This window comes from Zophobas morio, unplaced genomic scaffold (genome assembly GCF_036711695.1).
Source record: "Zophobas morio isolate AGI-343-1 ecotype UQ-CSIRO unplaced genomic scaffold, CSIRO_AGI_Zmor_V1 ptg000311l, whole genome shotgun sequence".
Lineage (NCBI taxonomy): Eukaryota > Metazoa > Arthropoda > Insecta > Coleoptera > Tenebrionidae > Zophobas > Zophobas morio.
Window position 1 is genome coordinate 282,935 of NW_026972415.1, and position 19,611 is coordinate 302,545.

The 19,611-nt window shown below is 35.2% G+C and overlaps 2 protein-coding genes and 2 long non-coding RNA genes across 7 annotated transcripts; 3 read left to right on the plus strand and 1 right to left on the minus strand.

Moving 5' to 3' along the window:
• LOC135119884 (uncharacterized) lies at positions 1-846 on the plus strand. Of its 2 annotated transcripts, none has more exons than XR_010278397.1 (3): positions 1-520; positions 594-686; positions 765-846. It is a non-coding gene; the product is annotated as an uncharacterized LOC135119884 (long non-coding RNA). The 2 variants fall into 2 exon arrangements; XR_010278398.1 differs by having other exon boundaries at positions 1-512.
• Positions 847-4,920: 4,074 nt separating this feature from the next.
• Positions 4,921-6,294, plus strand: LOC135119883 (uncharacterized). 2 transcript variants are annotated; one of them, XR_010278396.1, is made up of 7 exons: positions 4,921-5,113; positions 5,166-5,202; positions 5,287-5,367; positions 5,658-5,702; positions 5,768-5,819; positions 5,878-5,950; positions 6,120-6,294. It is a non-coding gene; the product is annotated as an uncharacterized LOC135119883 (long non-coding RNA). The 2 variants fall into 2 exon arrangements; XR_010278395.1 differs by having other exon boundaries at positions 5,658-5,819.
• A 4,352-nt stretch (positions 6,295-10,646) lies between these two features.
• LOC135119848 (dynamin-1-like) lies at positions 10,647-15,205 on the minus strand. Of its 2 annotated transcripts, XM_064044229.1 has the most exons (31): positions 15,072-15,205; positions 14,930-15,020; positions 14,841-14,863; positions 14,697-14,758; positions 14,572-14,647; positions 14,443-14,483; positions 14,310-14,381; positions 14,166-14,256; positions 13,975-14,105; positions 13,799-13,927; positions 13,625-13,747; positions 13,495-13,575; positions 13,350-13,427; positions 13,231-13,291; positions 13,052-13,106; positions 12,907-12,997; positions 12,783-12,846; positions 12,637-12,730; positions 12,523-12,574; positions 12,367-12,465; positions 12,253-12,313; positions 12,054-12,203; positions 11,927-11,995; positions 11,804-11,877; positions 11,671-11,744; positions 11,499-11,614; positions 11,265-11,435; positions 11,138-11,206; positions 11,005-11,079; positions 10,887-10,949; positions 10,647-10,825 (listed from the first exon to the last, which is right to left on the minus strand). In XM_064044229.1, the coding sequence occupies exons 1-31, from the start codon at positions 15,142-15,144 to the stop codon at positions 10,677-10,679; spliced, it is 2,658 nt and encodes an 885-aa protein (XP_063900299.1). In that variant the 5' UTR covers positions 15,145-15,205; the 3' UTR covers positions 10,647-10,676. The 2 variants fall into 2 exon arrangements, with proteins under 2 accessions (XP_063900299.1, XP_063900298.1); XM_064044228.1 differs by having other exon boundaries at positions 14,572-14,628; positions 14,697-14,863.
• A 1,552-nt stretch (positions 15,206-16,757) lies between these two features.
• LOC135119863 (uncharacterized) lies at positions 16,758-19,604 on the plus strand. The gene is made up of 9 exons (XM_064044245.1): positions 16,758-16,888; positions 17,591-17,674; positions 17,809-17,959; positions 18,498-18,641; positions 18,715-18,816; positions 18,877-18,984; positions 19,041-19,141; positions 19,320-19,414; positions 19,477-19,604. The coding sequence occupies exons 1-9, from the start codon at positions 16,758-16,760 to the stop codon at positions 19,602-19,604; spliced, it is 1,044 nt and encodes a 347-aa protein (XP_063900315.1).
• Positions 19,605-19,611: the final 7 nt, after the last annotated feature.

A 19,611-nucleotide genomic window follows, 5' to 3' on the forward strand; every position in this document is an offset into this window, starting at 1 on the left:
TGGTTTAGCAAGTATATCAAAGTTTCCTTAATATATATTGGAACTAGAGGTAGTAGAGACTTTGAAAGGCGCTAGCCTCTCTTTGATCGGTACAGGTGTATTATACTTCCAGTTTCACTGGGTCAATTTCATCCAAGATTATAGTTAATGTCGTGCTGAAAACTCACGCCAGTGATTGGTCTTCTCTTGCATCTGTTTTTTATATATATGTACTGCCTTCTTTTGCTCCGAATGGGTGTCTTATCCTTAAGACCGGCACCTTGGATTTTATGGGGACTGAGCCTAAGTTATTAAAAAGTTCTGAATCTTAACAGAAGCAAGTAATTTCGGAAGAAAGTCATGGGTGTAGCCTCTATCACTGTGGTCAGAACAATAGCCAAGAATGCTAAAAAAAGCGAAGCATTGCTCCAAACAAGCGCTTCAAGTAAAAATTAACTTTAAAATGCATGGCTGTAACCACCCCGATCTACGAGACAACGTGCTCCGGAGAAGTTCAAGCCCTGATACGCATGGCGAGTCAGTACGCACTCTTAGTTCGAGTTGTGAAGTCAAAGTGAGCTCTTCTTACTTTCCCAATATTTTATTTCTTTTAGACCTAAGGAATCAATCCACCAACTTAAGGATTCTTTCAGCTCTATACAGATTGGGGTTTCCGCCAAAAATAAAACTTAACATTAATCGCGATAGTAGTTTTAATAGTATATATATTTTATAGTATATAATGTTTGAGTAACCTTGCGGTTGTTAATTCGGCACCATTTTAGATTTTTTGGTTCGAAACAATTTTATCATCTGAATTGGATCTTCATTAACTAAAGATTGAATTTCAACATGCGTCAAGATGCTGGCAAGTAGATCATCTCGTCTTCCTCTCCCTCTTAATTAAATTTTTCTTTGTAAAAGAACTCTTTTTATTTTCTCACTAAATAAACTTAGAGGAGTAGACCAACAGTAAACAATCAGCTGTGCTTTAAAAGTGTACTGATACTAGGCGAGCTCATGGTCTGACCGGTATGACGTGAGTCTAATCGTACACCGTTACTTATCGGCTATAAACCCCTAAAAGACATCTTTTCTCAAACGCTATTAAGACGCTCTGGTTCGCCAACAGAGCAACTTACACCGAAACTATATAAATGAACCCATCAAAGACCTCCTTAGGCAAGCAGCATTTTACTAACTTTAGTATAAAATTGTAGCTCACTAGCCCACCTACTACATTCCACACAGTTTTCCCATGGAAATTCATAATTATAATAATAACATTAATTATCAATAAGAATTGGTTATACTTGCAATACAAATTTACTAAGCGAATAGCAATCATTATAAAGTTTGAAATGACTCATTATATAACTTTATTACAGAGGCTTTTACATACATCCAAACAAATAAATAACAAATTCTATAATTATTAAGAACATGAGAAAAGACAACTTATTTGCTTTTACAATAAAAGGTAGTTAAAAAAACATTTGTGATTAATAAAGTACATGAAACTTTGACTGATTGGACTTGACTTTAATGTCCCATCGCAGGGAGACAACCATTTCAATTTATTTTATCCATAACGACTGAAGCACGTTGGGAAATTAAAAAAAATTTGTTAATAAACTAATTAAGAAATCAAGGGCTCAGTGCCCTAAATGGAGAGCTAGGATCCGGAGAGTCTTGGCTAGTAACAATTTATAAAAGGGCTCGGTCTTTCACCACCCTAGGCAAAATGACAGGAGTTCGTGCCCAACTCATTTCCTCTACTCTGCGGTTTTTTGAGACAATTACGATGCTACTATGGGAGAGAGAATTATTAAGGGGTATTTATGCACTAACTTTTAAATATGAGGAATACACAATTGGGGCAGGTCAAGCGAGTATAGTAAACCAGGGACAAGTGGTGCAAATAAAGTCCTTATTTTAGGAAAAACCCTTGTCACTAACCCAGACAAACTTATTAATTTATTTGTTGTCAACTCTCTTACTGGGCTTTATTGAAAGAAACTTAATACTAGACTCGTGGAACACTTTCAAAGTGTACATTTAAGTATTCAAAAACAAGAGCTTCAAGTATCTTGAACACTATATGCCTAAAATATTATATAAGGTAGCTCTAAGTCTTTAATCATTTAAGTTAGTCACATACAATGCAATTCTACTTAGCTTATCGCTTTTAACAACAAGAGAAAAAAGAAAAGTAACTATTTTGTCAATATTTAACTCGCTATAAATGACAAGCTAACCTGACTGCCCGTACAGTTTACTTAGGAAAACAAATTAAACGAATAACCGTCACATTTATCCGTAATATGCAGAAAAAACGATTTAGATATTAAAGGTAAACACTTATATTTAAAGTTATCATAGACTAATTATTGTTAGACTTAGTCTTATAACTCCGACTCTAACAGTATTAGATTACCAGTAAGAATAACTGCCAAGGCACTACACACTGCTCTAGCAAAGACCGCTAAGTGCTAAGAGGAGTGAGTGCACACCCAGCGGATAAATATAAAATTTCTTTGAGCCACAAAAGCCTAGAATATTTCTTGAACCTTATAACCGTACTATACCGTATAACAATGCTGTTATCTATAAAGATCACAATATAAATAGTAAATATAGTAAAAGTAATTCAAATAATTATTATATTAGTTTAATACTTTATAATAAATTAATAGATATACAAATAAAGATAATAACTACTAATAGGAAAAAACTTTTTTTTTATAGGAATTGTTATTAAACGAAAAGTAAGATGGATTGATTTAACTTTACAAGAAAGAGTTAACTTATGCTGTATACGGATTGACATCCAGAAGGTGCGATTAATTTATAGGGAAAACTTCTTCGGTGGAGGACAACAACTCACCATCCCTCTTTGCCTAGGGAAAATAAAGATTAAGCAGTCTATTATAATGAAACTATCTCTTGTCCTAGGGCAGTAAAATTAAATAAATTTAGTAAATAGGTGTTTTTACCCAGTATGCGGGCTGTGCCTGATTAAGTTTGGCCTTTGAACAGATAAGTTGTTAAACTTTAACCTCTAACTTAGCAGCATTGATATAACCTATATATCAACTATTTCTCTTTAACGTCCTTTGCTTTGCAAGGAGGAGAAACGGATAACTGCCTTTCGTTGACATTTTTAATGTAAGTCCCGTTAGCCCCTTCGGTCTTTCAAATACACCTCCAAATTTAATTCTTCTATAAATTATTTTCAGTTTATTTACCATTATATGACGTCACTCCTACAGACAGAACCTTAAATAATACAAAACCCAGTTCCACTTATTTTAAACTCTAAAAAATTTCTCTCGAGTTAACTATATTTTCGATGTTACCGTTAATTCTATTTTTAGACCTTAGTTTTGTTAAGAGCATTTCTTAATTAAGTTAGTCAATTACTAAATAAAGTCAGCGAGCCCTGCAGCAAAATTTATAAATATACCCTCTCTTAGTGACATCTTGAGATAATGAAACAGCCATCTCCCAGGTTCCTTAATCTTATATCGTGAAGACATCAAATTTCAAGTATATTAAGTTCTCTTCATATAATTTAAAAAAAGAGCTCTTTAAAAAAGCCTTAAATGGGCTCTACTACTCTACCATTTTATAAGAAATTATTTACTTACAAAACGTGCTTAATATTTATTTGTGATTTTTTAAGTTATGAAAGGTTGCAAATTTTTTGGAAAAAGGAAAACGGCTCATCACTTTCTCAACCTTCTTTTTTGTAAACAGCTATTCTGAAAGATATTCTAATTTCATATATTTATAAGAGGATTTTATTTTATTTTTTGAATCTAGTATTTTTAAGTGGTATCTCAGTTGTTTTTTTGGAAGTGCGATGAATTTTTACTATACATCCATCACGGCTCTCCTGCCTCTAGGTTTAGGATAACTTCTTCGAACTTTAGTTTTTAGTTAAGTAAATGCCTATTTCATTGAGTTGGGTACCTTCTTCGCCGAGTTCCCTTTTGCAACACCGAATTCCGTCCAACTAAAGTTCCAGGTATATGCTATTAAGGTTTTACAAAATTTGGTGTCAACCTTGGCTCCTCGGACTTACGAGAGGACTTAATGGAATATTAGGTAAAGATAAATCACCAGAATGTCAATTTGAGGTGGGGGAATTAGTTACAATTAATAATAAATATACTGAAACCCTTTCACCCCCGTAAAAATATTGTTGTGCCATTTTGAAAGTATGATTGCATTGCTTGCCATTTAGCCTTATCCAAGGCTTGAAAAATTCATAACGTATACCTTTTATGTTATTAATGAATGTAATAGTGCGTAAGATACAGCTTCCATAGACTAAGTATTGAGAACCTTAAACTCTTATTAAGTGAATAATTTAGATGCGTAAAATTAAATTTTTTTCTGTTATATTTTACGTTATAGTAGAAAATCTTCTAATATCTTTAAATTATTTATTACAGCCGCCTTAAAATGGCTAATAGACATAGTTTATATAATTAAATACTCTTTAAATTAGTAGTTAGTAAAATGTCTAGTACCTGCCAGAATATATCTAGGTATTTATTTCTAATTTTATTACACACGATATTGAATATTTAGTCAACATGTGCTCACTCTTAACTTAATAATTTAATACTACAAGTTGAAACATTAAAAATCAGTCCGATTTTAAATTAGTGGACAAGTACTTAAAGTAACAAATGAATAACTGGTATTCGTTTAGAAAAATTTGTCTAAAATGAGCAGATGGTTACTCTGTACACAATATACTAATTATTGAATCTAGCGCACGTGCTTTTTTAAACTTGCTTTGCTCCCATGTTGGTCTCACTGGGGTTTTTGTTTAGATCCCGCCTTTCGGTTTTATAATTTCTGTTATACTAAAAAAATATAATTGTATTTTTATCTTATTGTTTATATATTTCAATAGCTTATCTAAGATTATATGGATTGCAGTTTAAGAAAAATTTTCTGTCGCCTTAACCCTAAGTTCTTAAGCAATATGTCTTTAGGCCATTGCTCAATTAAATTGGGGCGCTAGCCGCAACAAGTGTTGTTATGTAGCAAAACTTTTTTATAAGTAAAGCTAAAAGTCCAGGAAAACATATTAGACATCTAGGCTTTAGTCTCTCTTGTAAGCAATAATTGTTATTAAAAAAAAGCACACTAACGAAAAACTTAAATAGGCCGTAAAATATTTACAGAGGATCTATCTGGCGCTGAGTTATGCATCTTTTATACATATTTATGCCTTCTGTTTTTTATTTTATCGGCTTTTGTTCATTTGATTCGAATTTTATTTTAAAGTAAGGAACAGAGAAAAGCGAAGAACTGTAAATCTAAACCTTACTTAAAAGTGAAAGCTCCTGCCAAGTGGAAAGAAGTTAGGTTCATATTTCTGTTTTCGAATTTCACTTTTTATATGTTATGGAGTATGTTTGTTGTTTAGCTTCGGAGGGGGATATTATTAGTTATTAACTTTTACTTTATACTCTATATTATTATAGGTTTTCTAAATATTTATATACTATTATAGTATGAAGCTTTTAAAAATGTTAGCGTTTTAAGGTTTTTATTTAGAGTGGGCTAACCAGAGATTAGATATTTTAAAGAATTTATATACAATACCTGTGCCGAGTTATAATGTCAGTTTACATCATTTTTATATAATATGTCAGAATTACTATGAACATCCAGCAACACGACCTTCAAGTAAAGGCAGAGTAATATTCTGAACAGTTGTTTTCTATCCTTTAAGGTGTTTTACACTTTACACAAAACTGTGCAGTAAAATGAAATTCTTTTTTGATAAGGGCCTTAAAGTTCATCTTTCTATGAAAGTATTCTTTTGTCAATTAAATTACATATTACTATAAAAATCTGTTCTTAACAACGTAGAAAGATAAAAGGGAAAGTTTTCATGATCCCAAAGTAAAGCAAGTTGTAAATAGACTCTGCGATTTGGTTAAAGGTATCCGTCATTTTCTAGACTTATTAATTTTCTTTTATCTAATAAGTAGTCACAAGTAAATAAAGTTATCGTAGACCCTTTAATAATATATTTAACAGGGAAATAGTTCTCGCGAAAGTACGACGGGAAGTTTTTATTCGATTGTCTTATGGTTTCTTATTATATGCAGATTACGGAAAGCTGGTTTCAGAACCTCAAGTTAAAGCCCCTTACAAGACTCCGGAGGGACGTCTTGTGGTGCAACAAACCATCACTTGGGACTTTCACCCTCTAGTAAAAATAAAAGAAAGGCCCTCTTGAATGGCAAGACTTTTGTTTTATAAAAAAAATGTGTTTGCATATTATTTTTAAATCTTTTATATTTTTTAATGGATAAATTTTAGTTTACGGGGAAAGAGGGGGTGGTAATTAAAGTTACTGAATTCGGGTGCTTGTCATATTCGTTGTTTTTGTCCGATAAATGCTGGACCCGTTATTATAACGCAGTTTGCGACATTTCGACATTCCGTGGGTTTAACGAGTTATAGTAGAGAAAGTTCTTTAATTTCGTTGATAATCAATAAAAAACTTCAACCTACTTAGTTTTTTGAGAATTTTCGTATGCAGTGTGGATTCCGCTTCACTGTTTTAGCTAAAATATTTGTCTTGTCAGAGACTCCACAGCTCAGTTTGTAAATTACGCGTATCGAAAGTTATTTACACTTGTAAACAAAATGAGTTGTTCACAAATCATTGCCTTTAAAAACGGTCAATCCTCACACTGCATACGAACATTGGATTGTCGGTCCTTTCAGTAACTATTAAAGCTCGATACCTCAAGTTTTTTTTTGTTCCTCAGAGGGTGTCCAAAGCTCTATATTCTGGTTTAAAGCAAGGAAAGAGGTTTATTTAAACAAATGTAGTATTTACATTAAAAAATTAAATATAAAAAAAACTTATATTAAAATGTAATGCTTGTCCACTTATCGAGGTATTAAGATGGATGCCCACTTTCATATGTGGTAATTAAATTGTTTCAATAATATGCCTTGTGTCATATGTATGTATTCCGACTTCATTTAAAGGTCTCTATAGCAAGGTTAATATATTTTTTATCTGTGCATAATAAATATACACTGAAGTATAAAAATGTTTAATATCAGTATGAGTAGATCATTAATAGGTGCAGTCATAATAAGTATATATCCATCATATAGAAGTATAATGATATTACCCTTTGCAAACGTGCGCCAAATAGATTTCCTTCTCTATTATATGTTTTGTAGTCGTGCGCATCAGCAAATGCTGTTGTGGAGCCTCACTAGTAGTGTTGAAGAGCCCAGTAACTTTATAGTACTAAGAATATTAGAATTAGTGTAGTAATTCCATGACCATCCGTTACCTCCCGGCATAACACGTGAAAACGTCCACTAACAGATTCACCATTGAAAGGGAATCCCCAACTCTTAACTCTATACTATAAAAAAACTAGGAATGAAATCCCAAAAACTAGGCACCTACACTCTAGCTAAAGACACGAAAATTAAAATATACGCAAAAATGAAGCAAGTGAAATTGTTTAGATTTTTTTATCTGTGGTAAAGCGCTTGCTGGTAATAAAATTATATAAATTATATTTTACTAAGTTTTTTATTACTAACAAAAAAAACATATAATACAATAAATATCAAAAAAATACACCATAGGAGGTAAAATAAATATTATACAAGCCAAAAGTTATTTCAAGCATACAAACTAAATAAAAATACTGGGAAAATAATTGGAACATGTTATAAGAACATATACAAATAAAAAGAAAACCTTTTAAAAATAAAATAAAACAGTATTGGTAGATATAAACCAAGTCTAGGAAATATAAATTTTACGTCAAACACATTATTTTTCTTTTTTGTAAAAAAGATAAAAACATATAAATCAAGTGAGAAATAGTTCACTAATTAATCGACTAAAAGATGGCGCTAGCGCACTAGGGGGGGCTCCCCTTTGTAAATTTATGGATTAGCGTTATGACATAGCTTATATAGCCTATTATAAAATTAGTTTTTTTTAATAAATGAAAATAATTTCCAGTAATTAAACTCATATCCCCCTTAGTTGGATTTAACCATTTATACTTGCATACTGTTTCAATAAGGTACCGCGTTATTTAATACTATGTGAATTAGACTGTTATTTTCATTAAAATATCAAAATATAATTTTACTCGGTGGTGAAACCACACTTAAAACACAAAAGACAAAAAAGGAAAGATAAAAATTATTTGTAATACATGATTATATAGGCCACTCAACCAAAATAAAAAAAGAATGGACCGCGAAAATCTGTCTTTTCGAGTAGTATAAAGCTATGGCGTCGGAAAAACTGTTTTTTAATGGTTTTTTCGTTGCTCTCTAAATAATAGTACAAATGAGCACTAGACCATTTACCTGCACTACCTCCTACCCATGCTAAAATACACACTATAACTGTTTGTGGGACTTAACGTAGCTATTTTTACTCCTAAATTAAAGCCCATGTTACTAACCTTTTAAACATTCGGGATCTTTCGTGAACGTACGATAAGGAAAATTAAGTACAGGAATTTTTAAAAGCTATTAAATAATCGTGGTTATTCAGTCTCCCTGCGAATTTTTACCCTCGTTTCGCACCTTAATCCGATGATACTGAACTTTACACGTCTTTAAAAACCCCCTCATTATTACAACAATACTTTCAACGCTACTTGCAAGCATGTGCCAACTGAAGCCGGTAAGGAGCAGGAACCCCTAATGCAGAGAAGAGCAGGGCAATCCTCACTTTAAACAGATGAACTGCACTACCCCCGCCTCTAACTAAAGGTGTCATGATCCCGTAGGCCTTTAAATAAATTACACTAGCCTCTCACTAAGTCCTACTTATGTTGATGTTTAAAATATTATTTCAATTAAGTAAATTTTAATTGGAAAATGAGAGATTAATTTTTTGTTAATTTTTTTTTACTCTCAGCTCAAGTAGTTGGGCGTCATCATTTTAATAAGCGACTAACTTAACGGTAACACGTAAAATTAGTGGCAACTAAGGCCTAAGGAGCGACCACTACCATCTGCCCTGGACGAAATGCACAATGTCCCTGCGCGACTTTTAAAAAAAAAAAAAAAAAACTATCGAGGACTGCTCTCCAGCAGCCGTAACAAAACAAACTTGTTCGAAGGACTACTGGAATGAATTGAAGTTTTCTTTATTATATGCAGCTCTTGTTAGTAGGCATATAAACCTCAGTGGGCTCAAGAACTTAAATACGAATGCTAAATAGGCGCATGCTTCCATCGGCTCCGCGATTTTCTTTAAGCACACACTTTTAGTAAACCCACACACATATATATATATGCACATATATGTATAAGATGTTTAAGACGACTTACCAAACTGAATACGGAGTACGAAATATAATCTACGTAATTAGTTTACCTAAGCAATCTGCGCTCGGTTGCTGGAGCATCTTCGAAATCATTACTAAAAAAAAATTGTGGCTGTTTGGTCTAATGTCTCCACTATTTTTGCCTTTCGGAAAAGTCATTATTCTTTAGAAAACAAGAATGCGATTGTGTTCCAGTTTCTTGAAGGTAAAGAATAGAGACTAACAGATTTGTATATAAAAAGCTGTTTTGACCAGTTTTCAGTTTGTGATTTATACCCTCTTGTATAGTTACAAAACGCAGGGGAGCCTTACCGCATTTAAGCCCGTCTCGTGATGATTATAGCCAATAACGGCTATTATAAAATGCAGATCATGCATCTTAATGCCTTATGAGTTTAGTGTACATATACTTGTATAACTGCGTTTTTTATATCACTTTTTTTATACGGATGAAGGCATAATTCAGTTTATCAAACCTGTTTCTGTTTCTTCCTTCTTCTACGTCATCAACGTGAACGCTATTTTAGTCGGTGTCTGAGGGCAAGTATCAACTCTTTACAATATGAAAAAATTATTCCATAAATGTATAATAAACCTCTCCCTCCCAAATTATAAAAATTCATTAAATTAATCTGTATCCATTTAGTGCGAGGGAATTTTTTTAATTTTTTTTCCTGTAATCTTTTTGTTAACTAACCATCTTAACTTATCATACCTTTCAAATTTTTTTCAAATTAAAAAATTTCATTTTTTATTTTTATTTTTTCGTGTTGTTGTTTTTTTTTTACTACAGATTAAGTGCTCAAGCCCTTATGGAAAAGAGGGCGGTATTCCAGCAAAATATAAATAGTACTGAGGAAGCTCTGGCTTTATTTACCACTACAAAAGTTGGCTCATTCTCTTAGAAGTATAAAATTATTTTTTTGTTCTCTTTTTATTTCGGTTTAGATAGTTCTCATAATGGAAAGTGCTGTCAGCTTTAATATATAAGTAACTTTGGCACAAACAGACTTTTCAATAGTTTAAACCAAAATTATTGATCAGTATTGAATTATAACCCAATGGCATAAATAAGCTTGTACGATTAAAATTGTAATATGCAATATATAAGAGGTAACGAGAAAAATTATTAGTACTATTGCTTGCGTTCTTCGTACTGAACCAACTCGTATTATTAAAGACCCAAAGCCCTCTATAGCGACTTTATACTACACATGAAATTATCATTCAACTTCGCAACGAAAAAGCCTACAATTTTTTAATGATACTACAATATAAATTTAAGGAGTCATAAATTTATTACTGCACTGAAAACCCTAAGTGTTTCAATCACTTTGGCCGAGGAGGAATTTTCGGGAAAGTCCCCGACACAGGTCGCAGCACTTCGGTATTGCTAACTTTTTTTTCCAAACTAGGGGAATTTTTCTGACCGAATGACTCAAATAGACAGACCCTGTCTAGTATAGCAGAACGCCCGGCTTTTAGAAAGATATTAAGTAATTAAGAAAAAATTAGCAAAGTGAATATTAATGCTATTACAGCTTGAAGCTTTCCTCGCACCCCCCCCTCCATCGCCTATAGAGGTGCTGCTTTGCATTTTTGCTATAAAAAATATATTTATAACTGTGATGCTAAGGACAACTGAAAGACAATGCACTTCTACGCATTGGCACTGTGTTAGTCAGATCGATCTCTTGCGTGGGCGTATTTTCCTTTTGCGTGAATTCAGCTTCTTTTAAAACAAGCGTTACCGTGCGACGTTATACAAAGAAACGCACACACGAACGAACCAGTCTTCTGATTAACGGAAGCCCCTGCTGAAGTCTCTCGGGGAGGATTCGGAGGTGTCCGTGGTAGCTCTGCAACGGCAAACATGCAAAACCGCCCGAACAAGAAAAGAAGATAAAGATAAAAAACCTGTTACGTTAATAGAAGAGGTCGAAGAGACTTCCGGGGGAAGCTGAGAGGGGAGAGGAGGTTTGGGGGGGGCTGGAGCAGGAGGCTTCCGAGGAGAGGCTGGCTCGGGCGGCGATTCTGAGGAGGCGCCATCGGCGGAAGAAAGTAAGTTTGTCTTCCTGGTTATCTCGGCTGTGACATTGAAATAAAGATTAAGACAAGAATGCAACTGCTCACGTGCAATTCAAATAGTACTTAAAACTTTTAAAGCGTCGGTGGCCAGCTTATACATATTTAAAGTGTCTTCCCGAAGCCGTTTTTCTTCAACGCTCTCCTCCATCAAATAGGATACAGGATGCTCGCTGACAATCCTATACTTTCCTGACTTATAAAATTTCGAATGAAAATACAAATCCAATCAAGAAACTCTGCGTAAAGCGAGTCCAGCACTCTTTTCATGGAGTTTATTAGAAAATTCATAATGAGCTTTGGGATATGGTCCTGATAGTTGAGTTAAGTGGGGTAAAAGGGCGAACAGCACACTTGACGCAAACCGACACCTTGACGCTCTTGCTTTCAATTTGTATATAGTTTTCCAGCAAGCAGCGCAAGTTGTCCAGATGAGTTTCCAACGCTAGTAAATAATGTTAATAAAAATTCAGAGGGGTTCCAAAGCGCGCTACAAGGGTCAAAAGAGTGTTCCGGGCCGTCTTCCTGGGAGTCGTCCTTTTTGTCATGCTCGTATAAGACACCTCATAGGAAGTAGACTAGTTTGTAGGAAGAAGCCTGACAAGGAACGAAAAAATATACCGATCCGAAGAAAGGCGGCCTTCCATTCGTCGAGCTGCTGCTGGGAGTGCGCCGAGAGTTGCAAGGAGAGGGCGTTATCGTACAAAGCCTTTTTGGAAGGATAATAGAGCTCGAAAGAAGGTTGTCCCTTGTACAGCTTCTTCAATAGTCCTGTTTATAGTTCAACAGCAGAGGGGCAACGCCAAAGGAAGCTAAAGACCCTTCGGGGGGTGCCGAATTTTGAGCCCTTGTGTGCTTACGGAGTGCTTCCTGTCCTGCTCCTGTTGCAAGGAAGAAGAGCCGGGGCAGGAGTAAGGTGGAGGAGAAGAAGAACCTTGTTGTCCTTAAACCACGACAGAGTGTCCACAGTCAGGACGAACCAATACTCTTTATTGGAGGATCCGAGCCCACTAGAATGAAGCAGCATGTAGCCCTGCACTTCCAAGTCAAGGGAGGAAGAAGTCTTTACGGGTCTACACATAGCGTTTACCTTACGGACTGTAGTGTTCGACTTCAAATCACTTGTTGAGGTTTTGTAAGAACTATTCGGTAACAAAAAACACAAAAATAAGACGTCGTTCCACCGAAGGTGTTTTCTTCATACCGCTTGTCCGTCAAAAATTCCGGATGGTTCACGTTAATATATGCTTTTTGGCAGTTAATGTAGTAGTTGACCTGTCCAATGGTTCTCTGGTGCTCTATCGTCGTTGTTACTCGCACACTTAATAGCATGAAGCAAGTATGACAAACCACTCTTTATGGCCTTCTTTAGACAGCTCTCAAGAGCTTCCCGGAGGCGAGGGTAAGTAGAGAGCTACTTACAAAACCGTCAGTTAGAAATATGCACGAAAAAGACAGGAAGTTGCCGTCGTGCCTTTTCAGAGGTTGAAAGAGCCAGTTCTACTAGAACGTTCATAGTCGCCTCAGCGCAGTAGAGCGACGGCGCCCTGAACCGTTCGATTTGCCTAAATAAGGAGTAAAAAAAAGCGCCGCAAAAAAACCTTCCGTCTACAGACAACCTTTCGCATATTTTGAAAAAGGCATAATCAGGAGTGGAGATGCCGGAGAGGGCCCCTATGAAGGCGTGGGCAAACGTACATGAATGCAAGTTTTAAGCTAAGCACTAAATTCTTATCCTCTATCCCTATAACTTTAAACCCCACTCTTGTGGAGGATGCAAAAAAGTCCAATTAGTAACCTCTAACGTTCAATACAAGAGTCGAAAGCTCGTTAATAACCCTTTTTTCGTCCATTTCGTACTAACGGTGTATAACAACTTAGCAGTTACTAAGAAGCAGTCGACTTGTGTAGACGCACTTTAGATATCTCGTATGGAAAAGACTCGAAGAAGATGCGATTGATCCGCGCCCCGCCGGATAGGCTCTCTAAATTGACCTATAGAAAAAAGATCCCGCAGATCAGGCGGGTAACGCGTGCCACTTCCTTTTGCAGGTAAACGTACTGAAGAGGAAGTAAAGCCGTTTATTTCGCCCCAGTACTCGTATGAAAATCTCTGAAGGATCTGCATCAACCTAGCTGCCGGCTAAAAGAGCAGGTGGGATTGAGGGCGGCAGAATGCAACGAGGCACTACCTTTTCATTGTTGGAAAGGTCATGCTGGTCAAACTCGCGCACTTGTTTCTCGAGAAGAGCTACTTCTTTCGCCAATTGAGATTTTATGTGAGGTACGGAGGCGCATATGTGTCTCTCCAATTGCTGAATGCTTGTGAATGTCCACTAAAAAGCAGTATAAAGCAAGCAAGCCACCTGATTCAGGACGCGCTGGAGTTGTATAGTGCCCATTTTTTCTGCTAAATGGCGGTATACGGGATGGTTTTCGAAGAACTGCTTCTCTTCCTTGCGAGCCTCGTCGATGCTTTTTCGTTCTTCGATGGCCTTTATAGAGTTACAAAGCGCCAAGAGCGAGTGCTTAAAGGGTAAACCTTTTGCGAACGATTGACGACTCCCACATATCCTCGCCGAAGCGGAATAAGACGGTTTTCTAGAGCATCGAGGGCGTCTGTACCCTCATCCATCAGATCCAGCTTCGTGATGACGCCTATAGTCCGGGTCCCTGTGAAAGCGAAAATTGGTCATTGAACGCTACTCGGGCGCACGATGAAAAGAAACTGACCACTCGGGTCAACCTCTCTGGCCAGTTGAAGCGCATCCGAATTGGCCAAATCCGAATTGGCCGGAGATATGGCAAGGATAAGACAGTTTGGCTAAATTAATATTCAAAAAACTTTTGGAAGGAGGATAGTGGCAGTCACTTAACTCTAACTATATACTCCATAATCATATCCCTTATTAACTTTTCGATGGCAGTCGGCTGCCCTTTAACGGCGACCTGCACAGTTTAATGTTACCCGAAAGAAAAGTTAACTGCAAGTCGTAATAAAAGCGAAAACCTTAGTTAGACCGGGTAAGTCGACCAGTGTTAAATTTAATACTACAGAGAAAAAGGTAAATTTAGTTGCGTTGAAAAAACAAATGTTGGTGATAAGAGTAGTGGCAACAATATATTAGTTGTATGGTACCGTGAGAAGAGTAGATTTTTAGGTTGATAGGAACAGAGGAAACTCCCTTTTCACCTTCTAAAGTAAACCAGGAACCCTACAGTATTTACCAAAGGTGTTTAATAAACCTTCATAAATGATAAAACCTGTGCCACGATCCATTTCAGCTTCAATTTCTTTTCGAATCTCATTGAAATCCATGAACTTTCTGTTTGTGTGAAGAAATTCGCCGTATTCAGATTGGTTCGAGTAGAGCAATTGTAAAATTAACGGTCGTCTTGTAACAATACCGCCTCCTCGAGGTAAAAAATCCCTAATTATTAGTTTTTATTTTATATTTACCTTTTTAAGAGAGTTTGGGATAAAGAAAAATATATACCTTCCTACAAAACTTTCCAACACAGAGGACTTCCCCGAACTTTGCGAGCCTACTACTGCAATTTGAGGTAAGTCCAGTGGACATAGTCTACCTATAGTTGTAGTTCTTAAGTTTAAATTACATTATAAAGCAAGAGGGGGACCAAGTGTAGAAAAAGCATCCTGAAGTTTATTAACAACGGGAATCAAGTCGTCCATTCCTCGATTACCTATCATCTCAAAACCAATTAAATGTTTTGTTTTCAAACTTAAGAATGTAAAAAAAATTAAATAAAAGCGATATGGTACCGCCTTATATAATAATAATGTAAGTATAGTAATCCCCTTAAAATGTAAGTGATTTACAGATCTGTACCCCTATCTAAGCCTGCATACCGGGGGCTAAATGATATGGAAATTCTTTGGGGGTTTAGTAGCAAAAAAAATAGGCTTTGTATTTTTTAAAGTTAATAAAGAGTAGCAACTATCAAATACATATGTAAGAGTAACGTCGCTTACCTTATGAAGATATGAATTTATTATTTGTGACAGTATAGTTACGCTGTCTGAATGACCTATTAATAAGAAGCTACAAGACAATAATTTCGGCAGATATAAAACTCGACTTCAAGATAGTAGCTACCTACAATTTTTTCAGTGTCGCATTGTGACTTTTTAAATTGTTAGCACGAAATGATGAGCTTAAATATTCTATATAACAGCACTAATTTTGAAAAAATAAAAAAACATGTCTTACTATGGCCTTTTTATTGTAGTAAGCCAAACTAAGTCAGTTCACAAAAAAACAACGTGTTGCTTAATAGAGTTTAATTAGAAACACTAAAATTGAACTGTCAAAATTTTTATGATCCATCAATTAAACTACCCGCAAAGGTAACAAAATTCTAGAGATATGATGTCTAGGAGAGGGAACGAAATCTTAAAAATCAAATAAATTATAACAGATTCTAGCAAACGCTAAAAGTTCTGTCAATAAGCTCCTACAGTAGAATGAAGTTTAATTAATGGGTGATTTAATGGTTTTCACCATGCTTTACGAGTTAGTATATGTACGACTTCAAAAGCTTAACCACTGTAAAATGATATACTCTACTACCTATAAGCAATAGTTTAATACAAAGTTATTAGAGTTATAAGATCGTTGTTTTAAAAGACGGTATAGAGTTTAAGGTATTAAGTAGAGTAAGGAGAGGTAATTATAACATAACGAGTAACAATAACACTGTTGCCTGGAGCCATTCGGACTAATTCTAACGTTTGGTAAATTAACTGAACATAAATGAATGTCGCCAGATGAGTAATTAACAGGGTTTCCTTATTTATCTTTAGCCACTAGTAAAGCACTACACCTGCAATGTGATAGCATTCACTATCTTTATTTTGTATGGTCGGATTAACTGCGACCACGGCTAATGAGTTTTCTAAATATCGCTTTACTTATTTTGCATTTTTAGCGCGTAGGTAGAGGTTTTAAAGCTTAACATCTAAAGTAAGGTTCTGATGCTCTTCCCAAATAAGGGCCTTTTCCTTATTTCTCTTACAAGTTCTCTTTCTATTATAAGCTCTTAGTTATAATTTCTCTTCTTAACCGCGCACAGCTTAGCTTTGTTGTACCATAACTCTAATCTTGTTCTAGTTGTGTCTTTACGCCTGTTAGTTTATATATTTATATTTGGTTTTTATCTCAAAAAAAGTAAGTTTACGGACGTAAGAAACACTTTGGAGCCGCCTTTCACAGGTTTTGCTATGAACTTAAGATTGTAAAGTCCTCTGAAATAATAAGCGCTGGTAATTAAACTCTTTAGAACTAAGGGGCAAAACAAATAATGATGGTTTACCTAGTGTCTGATCACAGGGTTAAAAAGGATCTAGCGAAAGAGCAGAGGGGTGCGCCACCTAGAAAAAAATCCCAAAGGAAAAAAAGTGTTGTTCTTTTTGTCTTGCAACTACGCTCGTCGAGGTAAATCATGTGAAGTAAACGGGATCGGATCCGGTGCCTACCGCCTCTACTCATGTTTCAACTTTGCTTCTAGTTTTTTAAGTTCTTAGTACTTAGCTTCTGTGTTTAGTCCGTATTCCTAATTTCTTCTAGTTAGGTGCTTTTTTAAAAAACCAAGTTATTGATGTTCTTCCATTACCGACTGTTTGTCTAATATTATTTCTCTTTTTTTTCTATTTTACTTCGCCTTACTAACAGGCATGACGTCCCCTCTGCTTATTTTTTTTAAGGTTAAGTTGTATAAAAGGGTATCTTCTAGTAACTATAAAATTTGCTAGAATAATGCTTTCGTTTCAACTTTTTTCTTCACTTAGAGCGCTTAAAGATCGGCGAGATCGAAACCAGCTTTGCGCTAAGTAGCATATATATTTACACTGATTTAGCTATTGTTTATGCGCTATTAATTTTATCCTTGAATTTCAATGCAGGCATTAAGGTTCAATTTCTGGATTACGTAATTCTATGCTAGCGGCAGTTATCTACATATAAATTTATACCTGTTAGATTTTTTACCACATTAAAAGTGAGGCCTCAGCTAGGTAATAGTCATTTCTGAAAGTCTCAAACACCATTACCTTTAATAAATTGGTTCTGTTAACCCCTGGCTAATCTTGAGCTAGAAATTTAGAATTTTTATTTAGAAGTTATACACATAAGCACCAGACCAATTAAGCGCGAGCTGGCTCCGACGGAAATCGAATCCGCACCCTTGGGATTGCGCGAAAATGCACAACCCACTGAACTATGGTGACAGCTCACATTTTCGGTCGATCGATTACGTATACAACTTTTGTTACAGAGAAACAAGACTCCTTATTTCTATTAAGCTTATTATAAGCAACAGTAATTTCGCAATTTTATAAAGGAATTTATAATGTTAGTCTTGGTGTTCTTTATAAACAAAAAGCCAGGCGAGCATATACTTTTCAGCTATACCTTCGACAACTAAGTCAACTAGTTAGATTTATCGCTAAGCTTAAACCTGTCCCTACTAGATTTTTTCTGCTAAATACAAACGGAGATTACACGATGGTAAAAACGTTGCTACGTTAACTTAAAAAAAAAATAGGAAATGAAGATAAAAGTTCTTGGAGTGTACTAACTTTTTACGCTCAAAACGACTTGTCCTAGAAAATATTTGCCTTAAATGCTAAACTTAAAATTTTGTATAAATTTCATTTAATTATGATAAACATTTAGTAAATTCCTTATAGTCTTTAAAATCTATGTCTTCCGCACGGACCACAATTTCATGACATATTATCAAGGGTTTCCTTTGTTATTTTTTGGAAGTTCGTTCGTCAAAGGTTAAACGAAAATCAAATTAAGCCTATAGAGCTACTTTAAAAAAAAAAATTTTCAGAATGATATTCGGCGCGATTGCACTTAATTGCTGAAAAGTCTACTGACATCTAAGGAATAGCTATCTGATGAAATTGACTTTCCATATAGGCGTCTTAGCAAACCATTTTTTTAAACAAACAGTAATGTCCAACACGACATGAGGGCTACTATGTCAAGCCAATACCGAAGCAGATATTAAGTTATCGCAGGCACTTTCGTGCTTAAGGAGTTAACGCAAATATTTATGGGGACTGGAGAGTTGGTACAACAAGAGGTTAAGCGCTTATCCCGCGCTAACGAAAAATTAAAAGAATGCTTAGAAGTTGCTAAAACTTCAATAACAGAAGTTTTGATAGATATCCATAAAGATGTAATATACAACTCTTTGGTATAGCTTTTTTATAATTACAAAAAGTTTTGTTTTTCTTTTATATTATAAATAGACAGAGAAACTTAAAGAAAGTATCTTAGAACTTGCGAAGGCACAAAATTTGGCTATTGCAGTAGGTAATACGCTTAGTTCTCTTACTATGGATGTACCACAGGTTTTTTGGTTTATCATAATTCCCTTGATTTTATCCTTTTTAAAAGCGCTAACTTTTGAGGTGGATTGGAGGGAGAAATATAATAAAAACCTGGCAGAAGAATATCAAAAGCAACTTGGAAGTGATATAAAGAATCACCCGTTTATAACATTTATGTCAAATAAAATTGTATTTTTTTTTAGCTACAAAAAAATTACTTTACTTTATCCTCGTAAAACGCTCAGTCCCCTGCTGAAGAGTACTACGAAGACCTAATAGTGACTCAAGAAACTGAAACTTTTCTCTGCCCCATTTCCCAAGCACCGCTTAAGGATCCTGTAAAACAGTACGCCTCCTCTTTCCCAATATTAATATTATATAACTTAAATCCATTTTTTAAGTTATGAGAATTTTAAGGTACAGCAACAGTCTTTTGTGCTATAGAATAATTTATATATTTTTTGAACTATGTATATCCCCGTGATATTATTTAGGATGTCTTTTTGCTATATATATATATATAGTGAGCTATGCGGTCATGTTTTCGAAAAGGAAGCCATAGAGCAGTTGCTAAATATTGCGAGTCTGAAGACGCGTAAAGTGAAGTGCCCACACATAGGTAAGTTTAACAGTTGTATGATTGGTGGACGGTCTTTGATCCTTGCATGGATCATCACTTAGGCTGCGGAGTCTATATCGAAAGCGCCCTTCTAAAGGAAGATTCCTGGATTAAGAAGAGACTCAAGCGGCGCCTGCAGCAGCAGTTCAGAGAAGACGCTCTCGACCAGTACCACGCCATGACCCCGTAGAGTGAAA